This window comes from Cibotium barometz, chromosome 58 (genome assembly GCF_041138505.1).
Source record: "Cibotium barometz isolate CiBa-2024 chromosome 58, ASM4113850v1, whole genome shotgun sequence".
Taxonomy (NCBI): Eukaryota; Viridiplantae; Streptophyta; class Polypodiopsida; order Cyatheales; family Cibotiaceae; genus Cibotium; species Cibotium barometz.
In genome coordinates this window covers 10,774,244-10,792,936 of record NC_141103.1, presented here as the reverse complement: position 1 = coordinate 10,792,936, position 18,693 = coordinate 10,774,244, and the positions used below count along the sequence as shown (strand labels likewise).

General features: G+C 38.5%; 1 protein-coding gene across 1 annotated transcript in view; it reads left to right on the top strand.

Annotated features, from left to right (window-relative positions):
* The first annotated feature begins 1,652 nt into the window (after positions 1-1,652).
* LOC147605888 (uncharacterized) overlaps positions 1,653-18,693 on the top strand; it is a 77,170-nt gene continuing 60,129 nt past the window's right edge. Inside the window, exons 1-3 of the mRNA XM_086792560.1 lie at positions 1,653-1,772; positions 14,516-14,696; positions 14,877-14,975. Coding sequence (XP_086648686.1) covers positions 1,653-1,772; positions 14,516-14,696; positions 14,877-14,975 — 400 coding nt within the window. The remainder of the gene's footprint in view (positions 1,773-14,515; positions 14,697-14,876; positions 14,976-18,693) is intronic.

Here is an 18,693-nt window from a genome sequence, read left to right as displayed (position 1 = left end):
TCTTTTATGGTGCCTATTTGGTCCCCTTTTGCATGGCCCTTGGTTGTGGCGGCTTGGTCACCCCTTTTTTACTATTTTTCTGGGATTTTTTACAGCCTTTCTGGCATTTACCAGTCGGCCATGTCCATTAGCTCCAGTCGGCTTGTTTATCAGCTCCAGTCCGCCAGCATTCCGTCACTCTGGCCTCTCTTTTCTCATTCATTCTTGTACATATTTTGCTAGCCTCTCTTTTCTCATTCAGTCTTGTACATATTTTGTTCCCTCACTTATGAGACTATCTATGTCTCTTGCTTGGGACTGTTTTGTTTTAGTATATTCAGCATAGTTCTCTCCATCTCTCTCTCTCTCTCTTGCACTCTCTGTTCAGCACATTCTAGTGCCACTCTACTTCCGCTCTGTGCAGTCTTTCATTGGCATAGAGCATTGTTGCAGGTTACAAGAAGGAGATCTACTATGATAGTGTCATGCGGTAAAGAGCATTGGGCGTTACTGACGAGAGGCATAGGTGCAGAGATTGGTGTTGGATGGACAACAAGGTCGAATGGATTGTTCAGTTCTAAGGATCTAAGTGCTACTAGCCAAATGATGTGTGCATGAAGAGTGGTTCAATGCAAACTGACAACTTTACAAGGATCTTCTTGCAAGGTGATTTGGGGTTAGACACAAAGTGATTTGGGTAAGTCTCAAAGCTCATTTGGGTTTAGACACAAAGTGATTTACTTTTAGACTCTTTAAATTTTGAGCTTTTAAACTTTCTCGATAATCTACTTGCAAATAATCCCACCTGTACAAACTCTACCCTCCACCCAATCAATGGGGCCAAAATAAATCTCCAAAAAGAGGATTTTAGAGATTTACCTGACAAACCTGTTTGTCCATGTTGATGGTCACGGACCACCAGTGGTTCACCTAAGGTTGTGTTTGATGGATTGTTGTCTTTGAGGTGGGCTTGGAGGGATAGTGGTGGGTTGGCAGTCATGGGGTCACGCGTTGTGTTGGAGGGTATTGATGGGAAAACTTTCCCACTTCCGCTACGTCGTCTTCTCTTCTTCGGCTTCTTCTCTGGTTGCTTCCATTCTCGAGCTTTTTGTCGGCTTTAATTGGGTTGCCAGTTTTTTGGGTGCTAGTTGCGTCTTTGCTTTCTTAATCGGCCTTCTTTATTCACTGAGTTCGTGGCCTTGGGTGCTTGTTCATTTGCCGCTGGGTACTGCCTTGCCGGCTACTACTTGCTATGCCGCTTTATTTTCTTACAGCAGTCTTCTTTGCTTGCAGCCTTTCTCCCCTTTGGCCGTTGCGCTTGACCTCCTGATTTTTTTCCGTCTTGTCCGGCTTGTTCTTTGTTTCTCTGCTTTCCGTTTGCTTGCTTGGTTGTGCACCTTGCGAGTGCTTTGCTTAGGTGGGCTTTTCTAACATCTTGGCCTCTTTTTTGGGCTGTCTTTCTTCATGTTGAACCCGACTTTGTTGGTCTTGGATTTAGGCCGTCACTCGTTGGGTATTCAGTGTGTCTGTGGGTAGGATCCAGTATGTCTGTGGGCTTTTCTGGGTGTGGGTTGCTATGAATAATAAGAAGTAAACAATGAAAATAATGCCATGCCCTACCCCCTCTCTGCATCTTGGGTATATCTATCTAGGGCACACTTGCGGCGGCGGGCATGGAGGGTAAACAAGGTGATGGCGGCAGCATTGGATGCGTGCGGGTTCTAGACTTTCAAGGGAGCAATTGGCGGCAGGAGTTTGGAGCTGTGGCCTGTGACGTGGAGGCACAGATCCAGGTTCACATGCCTACGTGGCAGCCTGCACCTGTCCACCTCGCCCACAGCCTGAGCTTGCCTAGGGTGCACGCCCTCAATCCGTGGTCTCGCCACACATGGCCCTTTTTGACCTTTTTATCATTGGGCTAGACTAGGTCCACGTAGTCTGGTGGTATGGGACACTAGGGCACACTATGGACCTCAGGCGGCTCGGGGGAAGTGAGTGTATGTCCGAGAGAAGAGTTGAAGGCTCGGGGGAAGTGAGTGTATGTCCGAGAGAAGAGTTGATAGGTACAAGCTATTTCGGTTATGAATCTCCGGTTTGCTTTTGTAACCCCAGAGAAGAGTTGATAGGTCCGGTGGTTGAATGCGGGCTTTTGTAACCCTGTGCTTTATGGTTCTTTAATCCTTGAACTTGGTCATGAAGTGATACTTCTTGTGACCAATGCCATGTTTGAAATGGTGCAAGACCAAGTCTTCTTCCACTTAATATGATTAATATTAAGTGGAAGACCACTTCTTCCACTTAATATGATTAATATTTGGTCTAGTGAATTTTATCATTAATTAGTGCCTGCTCTCTCTCTCATTGATTATATACAGGATCCGATCTTGGTTGGTTATGAGGTTTTTCATACCTTCTCCAAGCTGTATACACGACGTTCGACTTCGGGGAGTGTTCTTACACTTGGTTTTGGAACTATTATTTGGAGCAGCACGTCGTAGCCTACATGGTTGTTTTCTTTAAGAAGAGCGGTGTACCTAGCAGCTTGTTCTGTTGCTTTTGTAGTTGAGTTGCTGAGGAGATTGCTTGTGGAGCTTTCTTGGTACCTATTTCTACAGTCTTTCATCTTTGATTAAGGACATCGTCTCTGGCTTCTTGGAGTTCACTCAGCATACGGTGCTGAGAGGGGGCGTTAGACATCATCTCCTTCTTGTTTGCTTGCTTCCTGTTTGGTGTCCTATTGTAGCCTCTAGGGGTGACCATGTTAGCTAGAGGGACTGGTCACCCCTCACATATGTTTTTCCATATTATTTCCCATTTTATGGAGTCGGGGGCATTTTTTCCTAGTCATGGAGGACCTTTTTCCTGGTTAGCTGCCTTCATATGGGCATATATATAGCGGGTTTGCCTCCCTCGTTCTTCATTACTTGCTTAGCATTGTTTGTTGGAGTCCCTCACATATGAGGTCTTCTCCCCTTTGCTCGGGACATGTATTCTTGGATGATGATTTTGAGAGAAGGTTCTCACGTATGTTTCCTCTCCATCTCTCTCTCTCACTTTCTCTCCTGTGTTTCCACTTTCCCTTCTTCCACTGCACATTCAATAACAAAATCTAGCTAATCTAGGGTTTTCTCCGATACCCATCCACCCAACCTCCACATTGGACATTGTGGCTATCCCGAGTATGCCTCTTCTTGAATCTCATCCTCTCTGGGTTCTACCACATGGCTACGAGAGGGCATAAATCTCATTCTCTATGCGGCGTTCCTTGTCTAAGAGGATGGCCAGCCTGAATCTCAAAATCTCATGTCTAGTCTCATCATACACATGCATATCAATCATTCATTTCAAAACAAAGCTATCACAAGTCATACTTGTCATCTTACACTCATTTCTAGTCCATAATATTTTAAGTGAGTGTTAAAACCCTAAGATCTCTCTACATAATTGTTATGCATAAACATGCATAAAATAAGCATAAACTCATCCACCCGACCACCCCCGAGCCCAAGGGATGCACACATGAATTATAATGAAGTACATCATACCTTTACGTTGATGTTTCATACCATCAAGAGGTATAACTCCAATCCATCAGCATGTAGCTATAGTGTGAAATGGTAAGTGAGTAGTTATGATCCTTTACACAAGAGAACATAACATAACCTAGTCTCAAGATAACATCAAGAGACCATAGCCTCAGCCTCAAGCCCCCTTGCCCCATGCCCCTACTATATAGGAGGGCCCTCAAGTGACTCTTGAGTCTCCATTTTCCATGTGTGACCCTTGGATGCCTAACCCTAATCTTAACTCTTAAGGTTAGTCCTAACCCATGCTCCAGTAGAGTTTGTTCCCATGCTCACAAGCCTAATGTGGGTTAGCCTCCTAGTATATGTACACATAATGTGCATATAACATACTTCCCCTCTCTCAAAACATTGCACTCTTGCAATGAAAAGAAGGAGAACTACGCTGAACAATCTCAACCGACTTCCAAGTCAAATCCTCTATTTTCCTATCTTTCCAACTATATTTTAACCTCAGGGGATTAGTCAACTACAAAGTTTCCTCTCCTTGAATTCAAATATCTTATGAGGTTCATGTGGAACATAGGATAATTCTTCGACTTCAATGAGTTCTTGAGAAGTAACTGTGTTACCCTCACCTCCTAGTTTCCCTTTTAATCTATTGATATGAAAGACTAGATGAACTCTAACATGTGGAGGTAGTTTAAGTTCATACGTAACCGTGTCAATCCGATGTATAAATCGAAATAGACCACAATATCTAGGAGATAAATTCGAGCATTTTTCTTTTGACAAAGTCTCAGAATCTTTAGGAACTTTTAAATAAACCAACGCTCCTAGTTTGAAAGAACAAGTTGAGCGTCCTCTATCAACATACAACTGTGCCCTATCCTGAGCACTCCTGATAGAATCCCGAGCTTCGGTCAGCATTTCCTGCATATCACGCAAGAGATCCCTCGATGCATCAAGCTCGATGTCTTTAAGACCGACTTCAATAGGTACCTTGCGCGTTGATACCCATACATAAGCATGAACGAACTAAAACCAATAGCCGTATATTTAAGAGTGTTATAAGCAAATTCCATCATTGGAATATATTTTTTCCAATTTGATGCTTTTCGTGAGACATATGCACGAAGCATATCCTCTACAATAATCTAATTCATACACTATGTTTGCCCATCAGACTGCGGATGATCAGAGAAACTCATACTCAAAGTAGTTTCCTCATTGTAAACCATTCGGAATAAAGTAGGAAAACATGGCATTATAACAACAGGAACCAGGGATTCATCGGTGCCCCGACGTACCCACATCTGCACATGGAATTATCGGTGTCCGAGTTACCCTACATAGAGAGTCACATATGTCCATCCGTAAACCATCAGGTTGATTGTATAAATCACCTAAAGTACGGAACTAGAGAAATGCCAACAAAGGAAAAATCCAAATTTCCTTAATCCGAACACAACAAGATAAACTTGTTGAACTCTAAAGAAAGAGATTTCAATAAATGAAAATGCCGACGAGATTACACTCATCAAAACATGCAGGCTATAGATAAAAGAAGTTTATCTATAGAATGCCCACACACAACAACTTTAAATGAATTCAGAAAATGAGATTGTCTTTGAATTTTGAGGTCAACATGCTAAGTGATGTAAGCAAAGCAACAATCTTGAGCCCAAATTATCCCATAAGATAATATATGTGAGGGATTGCTAGCGCCCCATACCACCCATACCTTATTAATTTGTAACTCCCTAGTATGCCGTCTAGAAAATATGAATAAAATCCTATATAAAAAGAATAAGATAGCCTTATCCTAGACTTTCACATACTAAAACATGTCTCTATATTCCTGAGACCACATCAAGGAATAACTCTTTTCGAGTACATTATTAGAAAAGAATTTTGAATTATTGGCACCTTTCTAACTACCCAATAAACTCAATAAAATTAGGGTAGAAAAATAACGATTCACCTAGATATATAAGCAACTAGGTATCTAAGTTGGAATATGTACAAAAGTATAAGGAACATAGTCCAAAATTACGTACAAATTTTTTTTAAATTTTTGGATCAAAAAATATATATTTTAAAGGAATTTGAATGGTCATAGGTGCCCGAATGGATACACCACATGCCAAACACCAACCCCACATTTTCCAAAAATTTAAAATAACCTTTGTCTAATTTTTTACTAATTTTTAGGAATTTTTTAAAATTTTTAATTAACCCCAAATACATTTAGAATACGAACGGTCAAAAAATTTCAGAATCCCAATGGTTTTCCCGAAATACGGAAGGCCAACAGTTTCTGAAAAATGAAAAGACAAAAAACAATCAGAATGTGAAAGGTCTAAAGATTTTTCGGAATTCAAAAGGTCAAAAGATTTTCTGGAATTTGAAAAGCCAAAAGGTTTTCCAGGAATGCGGAAAGCCAAAAGGTTTCAAGAAAAAAATAGATTTCCAGAGGGAAAATAAAATATCTTAGAGAAGTAAATTTTTTCCAATATCTCTTATCCCTTTTTAAAGATTTTTTGAAAATAAAAAACTCTTTTGTAATATATTTTAAAGCTTTTTTTTTAAACATAAAGCATTTTGTAAGCTTTTAAAAAAAACTTTTATATCTAAGGTTTTTTTAAAAAAAACCTAAGAAAAAACGAATTAGGGGGGAGGACGAAAAAATTTGAGAAGGTCAAAAGATATTCCGGAATTCAAAAAGCCAAAAGTTTTCCTGGGAATGCGGAAAGCCTCTCCCCCCTCCCTTGCCTGCGCGAGTCCTAACCCATGCTCCACTAGAGCTTGTTTCCATGCTTCCATGCTCACAAGCCTAATGTGGGTTAGCCTCCTAGTATACGCACACATAATGTGCATATAACATGAAGCATATTCAAATCAATCAAAATATCTCTCAAGTATAAAAATAAGCTTTTAATTCAAACAGTCCTTAACTTCTTTGTATCTTTTAATTATTTCAAGTCATACATGAATCTTTATTTTTAACATAATTAATTATCACATTCTAACCAGTAGTAAGATCATCTCTAGTTGGTATAGCTAAGTCATAACTATGCTTACGTATTAGTCCATCCGGTCTATATAGACGAGGTAGTCAATTTTAATAACAATTTCTAAGGTAAAGCCTGAGAACTGGTCACTTTGGCAGAGTAATATCTTCCAATCCATTTGGAATTAGAGAAAAGTCAAAACTACAAAGTTTTAAAAATTCTAACACTCTATAAAACATATCTCAGTGATCGTTCACTAAAAATGAGTTCTAAGTCTTTTTGAGAGCATTCAAAATGGCCAAAGTTGTATTTTCAACATAAAACTATAAAACACAGCCAAGTGCCCCACTTTGGACTCGAATAACTCAAAAACAAAAGGGATGTGGTTTTTCTAGAATCCCATACACTCTTATATAGTTTCTTCTTCTCTAAAACTTTTGTGTTTACCTTAATATTTGATTCTAATCACACGAAAAGTTAAACGCTTCGCAAAATAGCTCCTAAATGAAGGTTATACCTAAAATCTAGTCATAAACTAGTCAGATATTTTATCTGTTAATTCTCTAACTCAAAAAGTGTGTATTCTATGAGTCTTTAGACTAAGGCGATCATGTATAATTAATAAATTCAAGAATTACTCATCGTTAAACATACCATACATCGACTCAAGTTCTCTCATATACATGCTTATCAATTTATTTATTTAATCTCAAGACTTTAAAAAATAATAATAAAAAGAGAGTATGTGTACTTCCCGGATATATTTTAAGATGTCTTGATTGATTGGGAATCCATGTCTACTCTCTAGAAGTTGTGGAAGTGTTGTTTGTAGATTTGGCAAGCCTCTCAGATTTGCTATTAGGGTTGCAACCTCTTGCAGAAGTTGTGGAAGCCTCTCAGATCTGCTATCAGGGCTGCGACCTGCAATAGATATAACTTCGCGCAACTAATCATGTGGGTACTTAAAATTACCATAACGTGTGCAATATACAAACCCAAATCAACTGTATATAAAAGTCGACTCCAAAATTATATAACGTTTTATTTATTTTTATCAAATGTCGATGCCCATGTCTATATACACACTTAATGGCTGCTTTTGAGCATATTAACTAATAGAAAACTTAAACTTGAATTTTTACTTAATTTTAGCACATAGAATTTTTACTATTGAAAATCTACTGGAATTCATTTACTGAAATCTGTTGCATCCAAAACTCAAGGTTATGTTTAATCATAACTTGGTTAATCTTGGAATTATGTTACATTCTCTCCCCATTGAGAAATCGTTGTCCTCGACGATAAAAACATCTTATCCTTAATCATTAGACCTTGAGAAAGTTTTTCTTACTCAACTATTATACTTGATATAGTACTTGAGAAGTCGTATGCTTCTGACTTTCAAGAAAACTATAAATATCCATACGTCTTCGTCTTGAGATTTTTTCAAGTAGCCTTGGAAAGAACGACTTGACGACTTGCTTGTCTAAGATCTTAACTTAATATAATAAGCTCTTAACTTGATTCTTCATTTATTACCTATTTCTTGGATAAAATCACTATACTTGTTAATCACTGCATCTATTAAACTCTTAATACTATAGCATTATTTTCTCTTAGTATTGTGCTCTCTTTCATTTATATCTTTGATAGATCTTATCTTAGATAAACGATTATATATGTTAAGCTAGTCATGTATATGCTAGAGTTTAGTAGGTCTCCTAAACTCGTCTTAATTCCAAGTAAGAAACTAGATAGATCTTGAGGCATTACACAAAGTAACTTGATCTTGTAAATCAGTCACTATCCATGTTATAAATAAGCCTTCTTAGAATCACAACTTAATAAACAATAATAAGCCTTCTTATCATTGCATTGTCTTAAACTTCAAGGTAATCAAACAATAATAAGCCTTCTTATCATTGCATTGTCTTAAACTTCAAGGTAATCAAACAATTTGCAAACTATTATTTTCACTTTGCTTGACAGCTTTAAGCTTAGTCAAACTTCTTCCTCAATAGGGAAATCCTCTATTCTTTCTCCAATGAAGGAGCTTACAAAGTGAAACACTTTCAATTTTTATGACAAATGTGGCTACATAATCTTTCTATTGATGGACTTGCAATCTCCACAATAGGTATAGGTTTTCCAATCTACACTTATTTACTTCATGATGATAATTTATTACTTAACAAGAAAATAGTATACTATATGAAATTCTTTTCTTGCTCATTCTAAATTCTATATCACATCTTTGACCCTATAAGCAATAATCTTTACCATCATCTCCAATCATGCAAACCCACTTCTCACATTGGGGTTGTTGCAAGTTCAGGGTATCCAGTTTTATCCAGTTTATGCTAGACTGGGACAATGCTTGGAGAGCAAATTTTGGGGGTCCAAGGTACATAAAATGAGATCAAGCAAATAATATAAAATAAGCTTGCCCTTAAATTAGCCCAATATAGCTTAAATTAATATATATTAGTCTAATTAATCAAAATTAATCAAAAATATGAAATGATAAACAAATGATCTTTCCATACTTAGAGTGATCCAATTTATTTTTCCATAGCTGCACCATTACAAGTATACTAGTCCCTATAGGTTTTAGATGATTCACATCAAAAATGTAATTTTACTAATTAGATTATTAATATTTGCAGGCTTTTTGATAATCTGGAAGAATTTTGAAAAAGATATCATTAAAAATCCAACCATTGGATTTGCAATTTTTACTAACCACCACATTCTACTAATGTCTCAGTATCTACCCACTCTTTTGATATACAAGATTGAGGATTTTAAGTGGTAGCTATTGTGGGTACAGAAAGTGGCGTATATTATAACACTTTAAAGACATTGAAATATTTAAAGAAAATAGTCAGATATCTTAAAATTTTCTCAAAAAATCAAGTTAAGCTCCATATTATGTGAAGATCTAAGGTACAAAGTGGGAATCTCATATGACTTTATATGTAAAAGATATTAGCATTTTATTTAATCAGTTCAAATTTGGGATAGGGTGTATACATTGACTTTGTACCTAAGAAAATGAGGACTTTTGACTATCTAATGCTTAATAAAATTATGTAACTATATTTCCAACTTTGAATATGATGTTCCAACAAAAGAACTTGAAACGAAATTCCTTCATTTACTAGGAGAAATTCGCCACTAAAGGTAAACAAATGCCTATTTTTTTACTGTTTACAGGGTGCCTGAGTGGACAAAATTGGGCACCCTGATCTTGCACACCTTATGACATAATATCTTGGCCTTTGTAGGCACTAACCAATCTATCCCTAATATGGCATCATATCTTCCCAAAGCTAACACAATGAAATCAACTTTTGACTTGAGGTTACCTATAAATAAAAGACATATTCTTGACATACTCCTTACATGTCTATTGATTTCACAAATAAAGCTCTACCATAAGCTTCTTTTGATAAAATTAAGTTATTCCTAATTGTTTTACTATGTGGGATAATTTAAAACTATGGGTGCTTCCCAAGTCAATCAAATACACTATTTGCAATCTTGATATAAATTTTAATAATTGAAGCTCAGTTTTTGCCCTTACCTATACAACATTAACATAACGGTATATTCTTCAATGTCCTTGGCCACACAGGTGCATCAGCTTTTCCTCTTGCTCTATGAGCTTTGTCATTACTTGAAAATTCACATACATTCTCTTACACATTTTGCCTTATTTTTTGATCGCTTGTAGTTAATCTCTCACGCATCTCACCTGATGCTGGCTTGTTTTTGCACTCATTAGTTTTATGAATCTTTTCTAAACAACGAAAACATAGGTCTTCACTTCGCACCTTTTTTACCACCTTTGGGAACAAATATATGAAATATTGGTTACCATTCTTCTTCTCACCCATCTGCATTCTCATATTCTATCTAAAATTTTTCCTTCTTGTTGACCTTGTCTATCATCAAAATTTAGACGATATTCCATCGCTTTATCTTCTCGACCACTCTATTTTTCTTCAAACAAATCCATGGAAGTTTGAACGCTCATGGCTCTCATTCTTTCCCCCAATTCTTCATGCATGTCAATAACTTTGATAACTTTCGCAAGAGTTACACCCACACAAAACAATCTCTGTAAAAGCTCTTCTTCTTGTCCTAGGTTGACTACTAAATTTGTTTGATGTGTAGCCATCTTGTGAATGTACAACAAAATTGTAATTAAAAAAAAAATCTCAAGAAAAAGAAACTCCTCGCTATATCACGAAAATAGAAAATAATATTAGTCATCTAAGACCTGCAACATCCGCAATAAAGTCAGATGGTGAACCTATCCTCTGATTCCAACTCTGATGGTCCTAAATCTAGCATATCTTAATCGTATAACTTAATCTAAGCAAACATTGAAACTCACTTAATCGTGCTATTTCTACATAGCAATATAATTAAATCAATCCTCTCAAATAGCAAAATAATCATGTATGCCATATCCAAGATTCTTATCACATAAGAAAAGAATCATAGAATCTCAAACAAACATTCATATAATATAAATCTCTATCAATTAAAGCATATCATCTCAATCAATCACCATGTATGTGCCTATCTCAAAGATTCTATCATCATCACCATGCTCCGCAACATAGTTAGTCATAATGACCAAAAGCCAGCCAATCTATGGCTCTGATGCCCGTCCACTCAACCTCCACACTAGACATCGCGGCTATCCCGGGTATGCCTCTTTTTGAATCTGGTCCTCTCTGGGTTCTACCAGAGGGCTCCTAGAGTACATAAATCTCGTTCTCTATTCGATGTTCTGTGTCGAAGAATGGCCGGCCCAAATCTAAAAATCTCGTGTCGAGTCTCATCATACACATGCATATCAATCATTCATTTCAAACCAAAGCTATCACAAGTCATATTAATCATCTTACACTCATCTCTAGTCCATAATCTTTACAGACAAGCATATTTAAATTAATCAAAATCAACTTCAAGTATAAAAACAAGCTTTTAATTCAAACAGTCCTTAACTTCGCTTAGGCTTTGAATTATTTCAAGTCATACACAAATCTTTATTTTTAACATAATTAATTATTACGTTCTAACTAGTAAGATCATCTCTAGTTGCTATAGCTAAGTCATAACTATGCTTACGTATTAGTCCATCTAGTCTATATAGACAAGGTAGTCAATCATGATAATAGTTTCTAAGGTAAAGCCTGAGAACTAGTCTCTTTGGGAGAGTAATATCTTCCAATCTATTTGGAATTAGAGAGAAGTCAAAACTACAAAGTTTTAGGAATTCTAACGCTCTATAAAACATATCTCAGTGATCGTTCTCTCAAAATGAGTTCTAAGGTCTTTTTGAGAGCGTTCAAAAAAATGGCCAAGGTTGTGTTTTCAACATAAAAAATAGCCAAGTGCCCCACATTGCACTCGAATAACTCAAAAACAAAAGGGATTTGGTTTTTCTAGATTCTCATACATACTTATAGAGTTTCTTGTCCTCTAAAACTAGAGTTTCTTATCCTCTAAAACTTTCGTGTTGACCTCAACAACTGATTCTAATTACATGGAAAGATAAACACTTCGCAAAATAGCCCCTAATGAAGATTATACCTAAAATCTATTCATAAACTAGTCAAATATTCTATCTTTTAGTTCTTTGACTCCAAAAGTGTTTATTCTACGAGTCTTTAGACTAAGGCAATCATGTAGGGCACTTCGAGAATGTCGTACATTATTTGATGATCACCATATTTCATAAGAAAAGCTCCCGTATTCAACTTCTGGGTCATGTTCACTTGTTGCATCCAAAGACTTCCCAAGACAAGAGGGAAGACCTCTCGATATGCCTTAGGAGGAATAACTTTAAAAAGCACTTGCATACCACATATATAAATGTTAAGCTTTCCCCCCCAAGAGCTCGTACACAAGAATTTTCAGCCAACTTGATATGAAATGGAGAAGCTTCATGACAACTACTATTGCATGTAGAAGTTTGAGTCTTCTTTCAATCCTAGGCATTGCATAGGAATACTTGATGCAAGAACAATCAACATGGAGAGAGAGAGAGAGAGAGAGAGAGAGAGAGATGGCTATCTAATCAGTATATTCATAGCGTACAAAAAGGTACATTATCTTTACCCTTTGGACTTCCCAAGAAAGGTAACAAAAAGCCTAATCTATGACCTACCCTACCTTGGGGAAAGATAATAAATAATGAGCAATGAGATGTCTTTTATAGGCCTTGGACAATAGTCGACCAGCTCCATGGACATGCATAAATTCATCTACTATCAACTCCATTAGATAAGTGCTAGAACTACTAGGGGTTTAACAGGGTCTTGGTCTACACAAAATGCCTCCTCATGCCTGTGATGAATAGGTTACCCGCCACTCCAAACCCTAATGTTTTATTTGTTAAAAATTAAGGATTAGTCTATGATTAGCATGTCCATGTCCATGCACATGACATCCCCTTTTGCTAAACTTGATGATAGGATTCCAACTTCTAACCTTGGATGATTGTCATCATCCCCTATCTCCATATATGGTATCCCCTATCTCCATATATGGAGATAGGGGATGATTGTCATCATCCCCTATCTCCATATATGGAGATAGGGGATGATTGTCATCATCCCCTATCTCCATATATGCAGTGCTCCATAAAAGCTTTTAGGGCAGCCCCACACAACTAGCTATTAACTCTCATGAAACCCTTTGTTAGACATCATCCCCTTGTTGCTTGCTTCCTGTTTGGTGTCCTATTTTAGCTCTAGGACTAACCATGTTACCTAGAGGGGCTGGTCACCCCTCACATATGTTTTCCCATATTATTGCCCATTTTATGGAGTCTTGGGCTTTTTGCCCTAGTCGTGGAGGACCTTTTTCCCTAGTCGGCTACCTTCATATGAGCATATATATAGCTGGCTTGCCTCCCTCATTCTTCATTCCTTGCTTAGCATTGTTTGTTGCAGTCCCTCACATACGAGGTTTTCTCCCCTCTTGCTCGGGACATGTATTCCTTTGGATGATGATATTGAGAGCAAGTTCTCACATGTGTTTCCTCTTGATCTCTCTCTCTCTCTCTCTCACTCTCTCTCCTATGTTTCCACTTTCCGTTATTCTGCTACACATTCTATCATGGTATCAGAGCGCCGTTGTTGGATGCTCCCTCCTCTCCCTCCTCCGTTTTTGCGTTTTGAGCAAGGTGGACAGATTTGCGTTTCTTTTCTTAGAAGTTGTTGCTACTGGCCTGCCTCTTCTAGGTGTTTCTTCTTAGCAGTTCGTGGTCATCCATAACAGGTTGGAACTCCTGAGACTGACACCTGTTTTTTACACTGTTATCAGGGGTAGCACCACCTAGTGTGCTGCGTTTTTCTACAGGTGGCTATCTATAACAGTTTTGCAGCAGTTTTCAGATTCATCTACCCTTGTAGTGCAGGCCTCCTGTTTTGTGCAAGACAACAGCCATACATGTGCTTCGTTTTCTTCTCCTACAAGTTTTTTGATGTTGTTTACTGATCTGAGGGTTGGTGGTACCCTATTTCTTCTACGTTTCCAGATTTAGCCCATTCTACTGCCCCGAATACCTCTGAGTTTTCAGATTTACAGCCATAATTGCTGTGTTTTTTCTGAACTAATCTTGCTAGTAGCTCTACCTTCACTTGTTGGACTCAAAGGTACCTTCTCTTCAACGTTTTTTCTCATAGGAGGTGTGGACACTGGTTGGCCTCACTTTTCAGGTTTGCAACCCTTGTTTGGCTGTGTTTTCTTCTCCATTGGACACAGACCACTTACAGAGGGGGTTTCTTGTTTGGATTGTGGCTTTGGAGGCAATTTGGTACTTGAGGAGGATACTGAATTTCTGATTTCAGTCAGCATTTTGCTGATTTTTGGAGCATCTATACTTGTGTTTTGTTCCTAGCCTACACGCTTTCTTAGTTTCTTCATGTTCCTTGCCTTCTGTTATGAGTGGAGTGTTTTTTTTGTGCTGGACAGCAGTGTTTTGGCTGTGTTTTGCTTCCTATAGGAGTTTTCTATATTCAGGGGGGCCTATCTCTTCTACTTCACTTGAGGATCAATTTTGGGAGCTATTTTGTTTTTCTGGAGACTTTCTTCTGTGACAAGAGTTTACAGATTTTTGAGGAGAGCCGTGATCCTTTCACAGATCCTGAGCAAAGTCTATTTTGTTTGAGCCTTTGTTCTTTGCAGTGTTTGCAAAACAAGGAGGGTGTTTTGCCCTTGAGATGTGATCCTCTCACATGGATCATTTCTTTGTTGCTGATTCTTGGGATCTGATTCTACTTTTGGAAGTCTTTTGCTATCAGTGATGCTTTTGAGGACTTTGTTACCACTGCAGTTTACATTCCTGCTTCCCGTCCTCATTATTATGAAGAGTCTACCTCTGCCTCTCTTTGTGATACTTCTGAGGATGCCTCTCCCCCTGCCCCTTCAGCAAGTTTGTTGTTTTGGAGGATGGTTTTTTGGACCCAATGGGATGCTATAGATTTGTGGTTGATAACCGTGCCTGGGGCACACTGGTACTTTCTAGACTTTTTTAGATTTGGATGAGAAGCAGGTTGGGCTTGCACCTGTCGGACGACATCAGTTTTCAGAGGGGGATGTGGAGTCCTTTCATCTTGTGATGCCCACCTCAGTGGCGTACTTTTGTACAGCAAACTCATGGTACGGAGTTTGAGCAGATGGACCCGATCTTTTCTACTGAGTCTGTACATCTTGCGATGGTGATCTTTTCAGAGGATGCTTTTGTACAGCATTTGGCTACTCTTGGTACAGAGTTGGAGCAGATTGACTCTATTTCTTTTGAGGGTTCTAGTGAGGAGGAGCTTGCTTCTCCCAGGATTGGTTCTATACAAGATCTGATCTTGGTTGGTTATGAGTTTTTTCATACCTTCTCTACACTGGATACACAACATACAACTTCGGGGAGTGTTCTTACACTTGGATTTGGAACCATTATTTGGAGTAGCACATCGCAACCTACTTGGCTATTTTCTTCTAGAAGAGCGGTGTACCTGGCAGCTTGTTCTATTGCTTTTGTAGTAGCTGAGTTGCTGAGGAGATTGCTTGTGGAGCTTTCTTGGTACTTGTTTCTGCAGTCTTTCATCTTTGATTGAGGATGGCGTCTCTAGCTTCTTAGATTTTACTCAGCATCCGGTGCTGAGGGGGTATTAAACATCATCCTCTTGTTTGCTGGCTTCCTATTTGGTGTCCTATTTTAGCCTCTAGGACTAATCGTGTTATCTAAAGGGGCTGGTCACCCCTCACATATGTTTTCCCATATTATTGCCCATTTTATGGAGTCTTGGGATTTTTTTCCTAGTCATGGAGGACCTTTTTCCCTAGTCGGCTACCTTCATATATAGCTGGCTTGCCTTCCTCATTCTTCATTGCTTGCTTAGCATTGTTTGTTTGCCGTCCCTCACATACGAGGTTTTCTCCCCTCTTGCTCGGGACATGTATTCCTTTGGATGATGATATTGAGAACAGGTTCTCACCTGTACTTCCTCTCCATCTCTCTCTCTCACTCTCTCTCCTATGTTTCCACTTTCCCTTTTTTTGGTGCACATTCTATCACCCCTCCCCTTGACTTTGCGTAACACCAATAGCTTTTGGGGAGGTCTTGTCAGAATGCGCAGCGGAGATGATGATCGAATTTGGGAACACAAGAGCAAACACAATGCAGAAAAAACAACACGAGAGGGAGAGACATAGAGGCATGTAACTCTGCTCTATATACACAAAGAAGATCCTGAATACAAGACAAAATGACAAGGGGCTGTGGGGCCATTTAATATGACTCCCAAACAGCAGTCGGCCTGCTACTGTAGGGCAGCCGACAGGAGCATGTCCACCACGACTAGTAATAAACCAGTCGGCCAGTACTGTGTACAGTAGTTGGCCCAGCACCAAGAAGGTGTCCACACAGTCGACCAACATTAGTAAACACAAACAGCTGTAGTCGCCAGATGCTAAGACATCTTGCCACCTCAGGGCTACCACCCAAACCACAGAAAAATGAAAAAAAGCGGGGAGTGAGGAAAAATGAGAAAACACCTACAATGGGCGGGCACACCCCCAATAGACCCTGGTGTCCACATAAAGATAGGAGATGACTTCTAACACCCCCTCTGAGCTCCTAGCTGTGAAACCAACCACACGGAGCTAGGGTGCCCGCTGTTGAAATATACAAGTGAATAGGGTGTGTGCGGGAACAAGCCCTTGGTTAGAGGCTATAAAAGAGAAGATGTAAATGTGAAAGAACCTGTGAAAAGGTGAGAAGAATCTACTAGGAGAGAATAAAGGGTAGCATGAGAAGATTTAGGAAGTGTGGAGATACTCTGGGAGATATTCTGGGAAAAGAGAAGAGGTGGAGAGAATCAGGCAAGAGGTGGAGATATTCTGGGAGTGAATCATGGAGAAATCAATGGGATTTGATGCTTGATGTAAACTCTATAAAGTGAGGCATAGCCCTAAAGATAATTTGCTGGTTTTTGAGTATCCATGCCTACATTAATCTATTTGCTAATTATCCACTAATTACGTCTTAATCAATTGCTAATCACTTTATTAATGATGTTGATTCTAGTGTTTTATCCACCATAGCTCATCATAATGCTAAAATTTCAACATGGTATCAGAGCCATGCCTAGAATCCATGAGGTTTATGAGCCCATTAGTTAATTAATTAGGATTATTAGATAATTAGCAAATAATCAAAATTTTAGTTAGTTTTCACTTTCCCCCTTCACCCCCAGCCAGTGGAGGACTCCATTCAACTTGTACACTCTAAATTAGGTCTTGTGCTTCTAGTCCACAACATAGTCAACATCCTTGGCTTCAAGCCCATCAAGACGGCGCAGCAAACTGCCGATGCATGCAGCCGAAATCGTCATTTTATCACGCGCCATTTTTCTGAAGGAGATTGGAGATTTCTTCTTGCTCAAATCAAATGTCTCTAATTCCTCCTAGCCCAAGGTGTTTTCAAGCATTCTCTACAAGTTGGGAAAGACAGAATTTACTTTCATCAAGTCTACATCGAGATCCAAGTTCTTCATCAAATCTGCAGGTGACTCTGGTAAAACAGAGATTAAGCTTTCAATATTTGGTCAAATCTTGTGTTTCTTGGCTTAATCCTCTACTACACTCATTACTATTGATGCCTTTGAAAGCATTTGAGCTCATTTGAAGTGTAAGGCACCAGATCTGGACTCCCCGCATACTCTGTTTTTTGCACACAAAACAGAGTATTAATTTGTTAATCAGTGATTAATCAATGCTAATCACTGTATTTTGGTGCAATTGAGGGTTCACATTAACCATTAGGTATTTGATACAGATCCCTATAACTTCAGATTGCAAATCGGAGTTGGTTTGATACTCCAACCATCCCGTACAAATTGGTTACCCTTAATTTAATGTAATTTTTGGTGATTTTATGCTGATAAAATTGTTGTAATCATCTATTAAACACCAGATTGAGTTGTAAAAGGGTAGACACTGCCCTTGAATCTTGAAATTGGATCAAGAGGTAAGACCCCCTTCATATCACCATGAGTTCAGCAGAGGAAATAGCCAAATTTAATGGGAAACAGTTTTATACATGGCAGACAAAAACCATGTATTTGCTGATGAGGAAAAATCTGTGGGGATTAGTTGAAGGGAGAGATGAATGCCCAGAGAGAGGGAAAAATGAGTGGAAGATCAGGAATGAAAAAGCATTGGGACTTATTGCACTCAGTTTAAATGATGAAATCATTCATCACATCACAGGGATACAATGGGCAAAAGATGCATGGGATGAACTCAATAAATTATTTGGTACACAAGCAAAAAATTCAAAGATAAATCTGTTAATGCAATTCTACAAATTGGACATGAAGGAAAGTGAACCTTTAATCACACACTTGAACAAATATAAAAGCATTAAGCAACAGCTGGCAGCTATTGGCAAAAAGGTAGAAGATGATGAAGCATTAGCTGAGAGTGTGGACAAAGGAGATTATGAAAACATTGTAGCAACACTAAAGAATGTACCTGAATTGAAGCTACACGAGATAGAAGCAGCTCTACTAGAGCAAGAGAGCAGAGGCAAAGAGAAGAAATGGCTTGACTCAACAGCAGGAGAAGAAAAAGCATTCTTCACCCGAGGACGA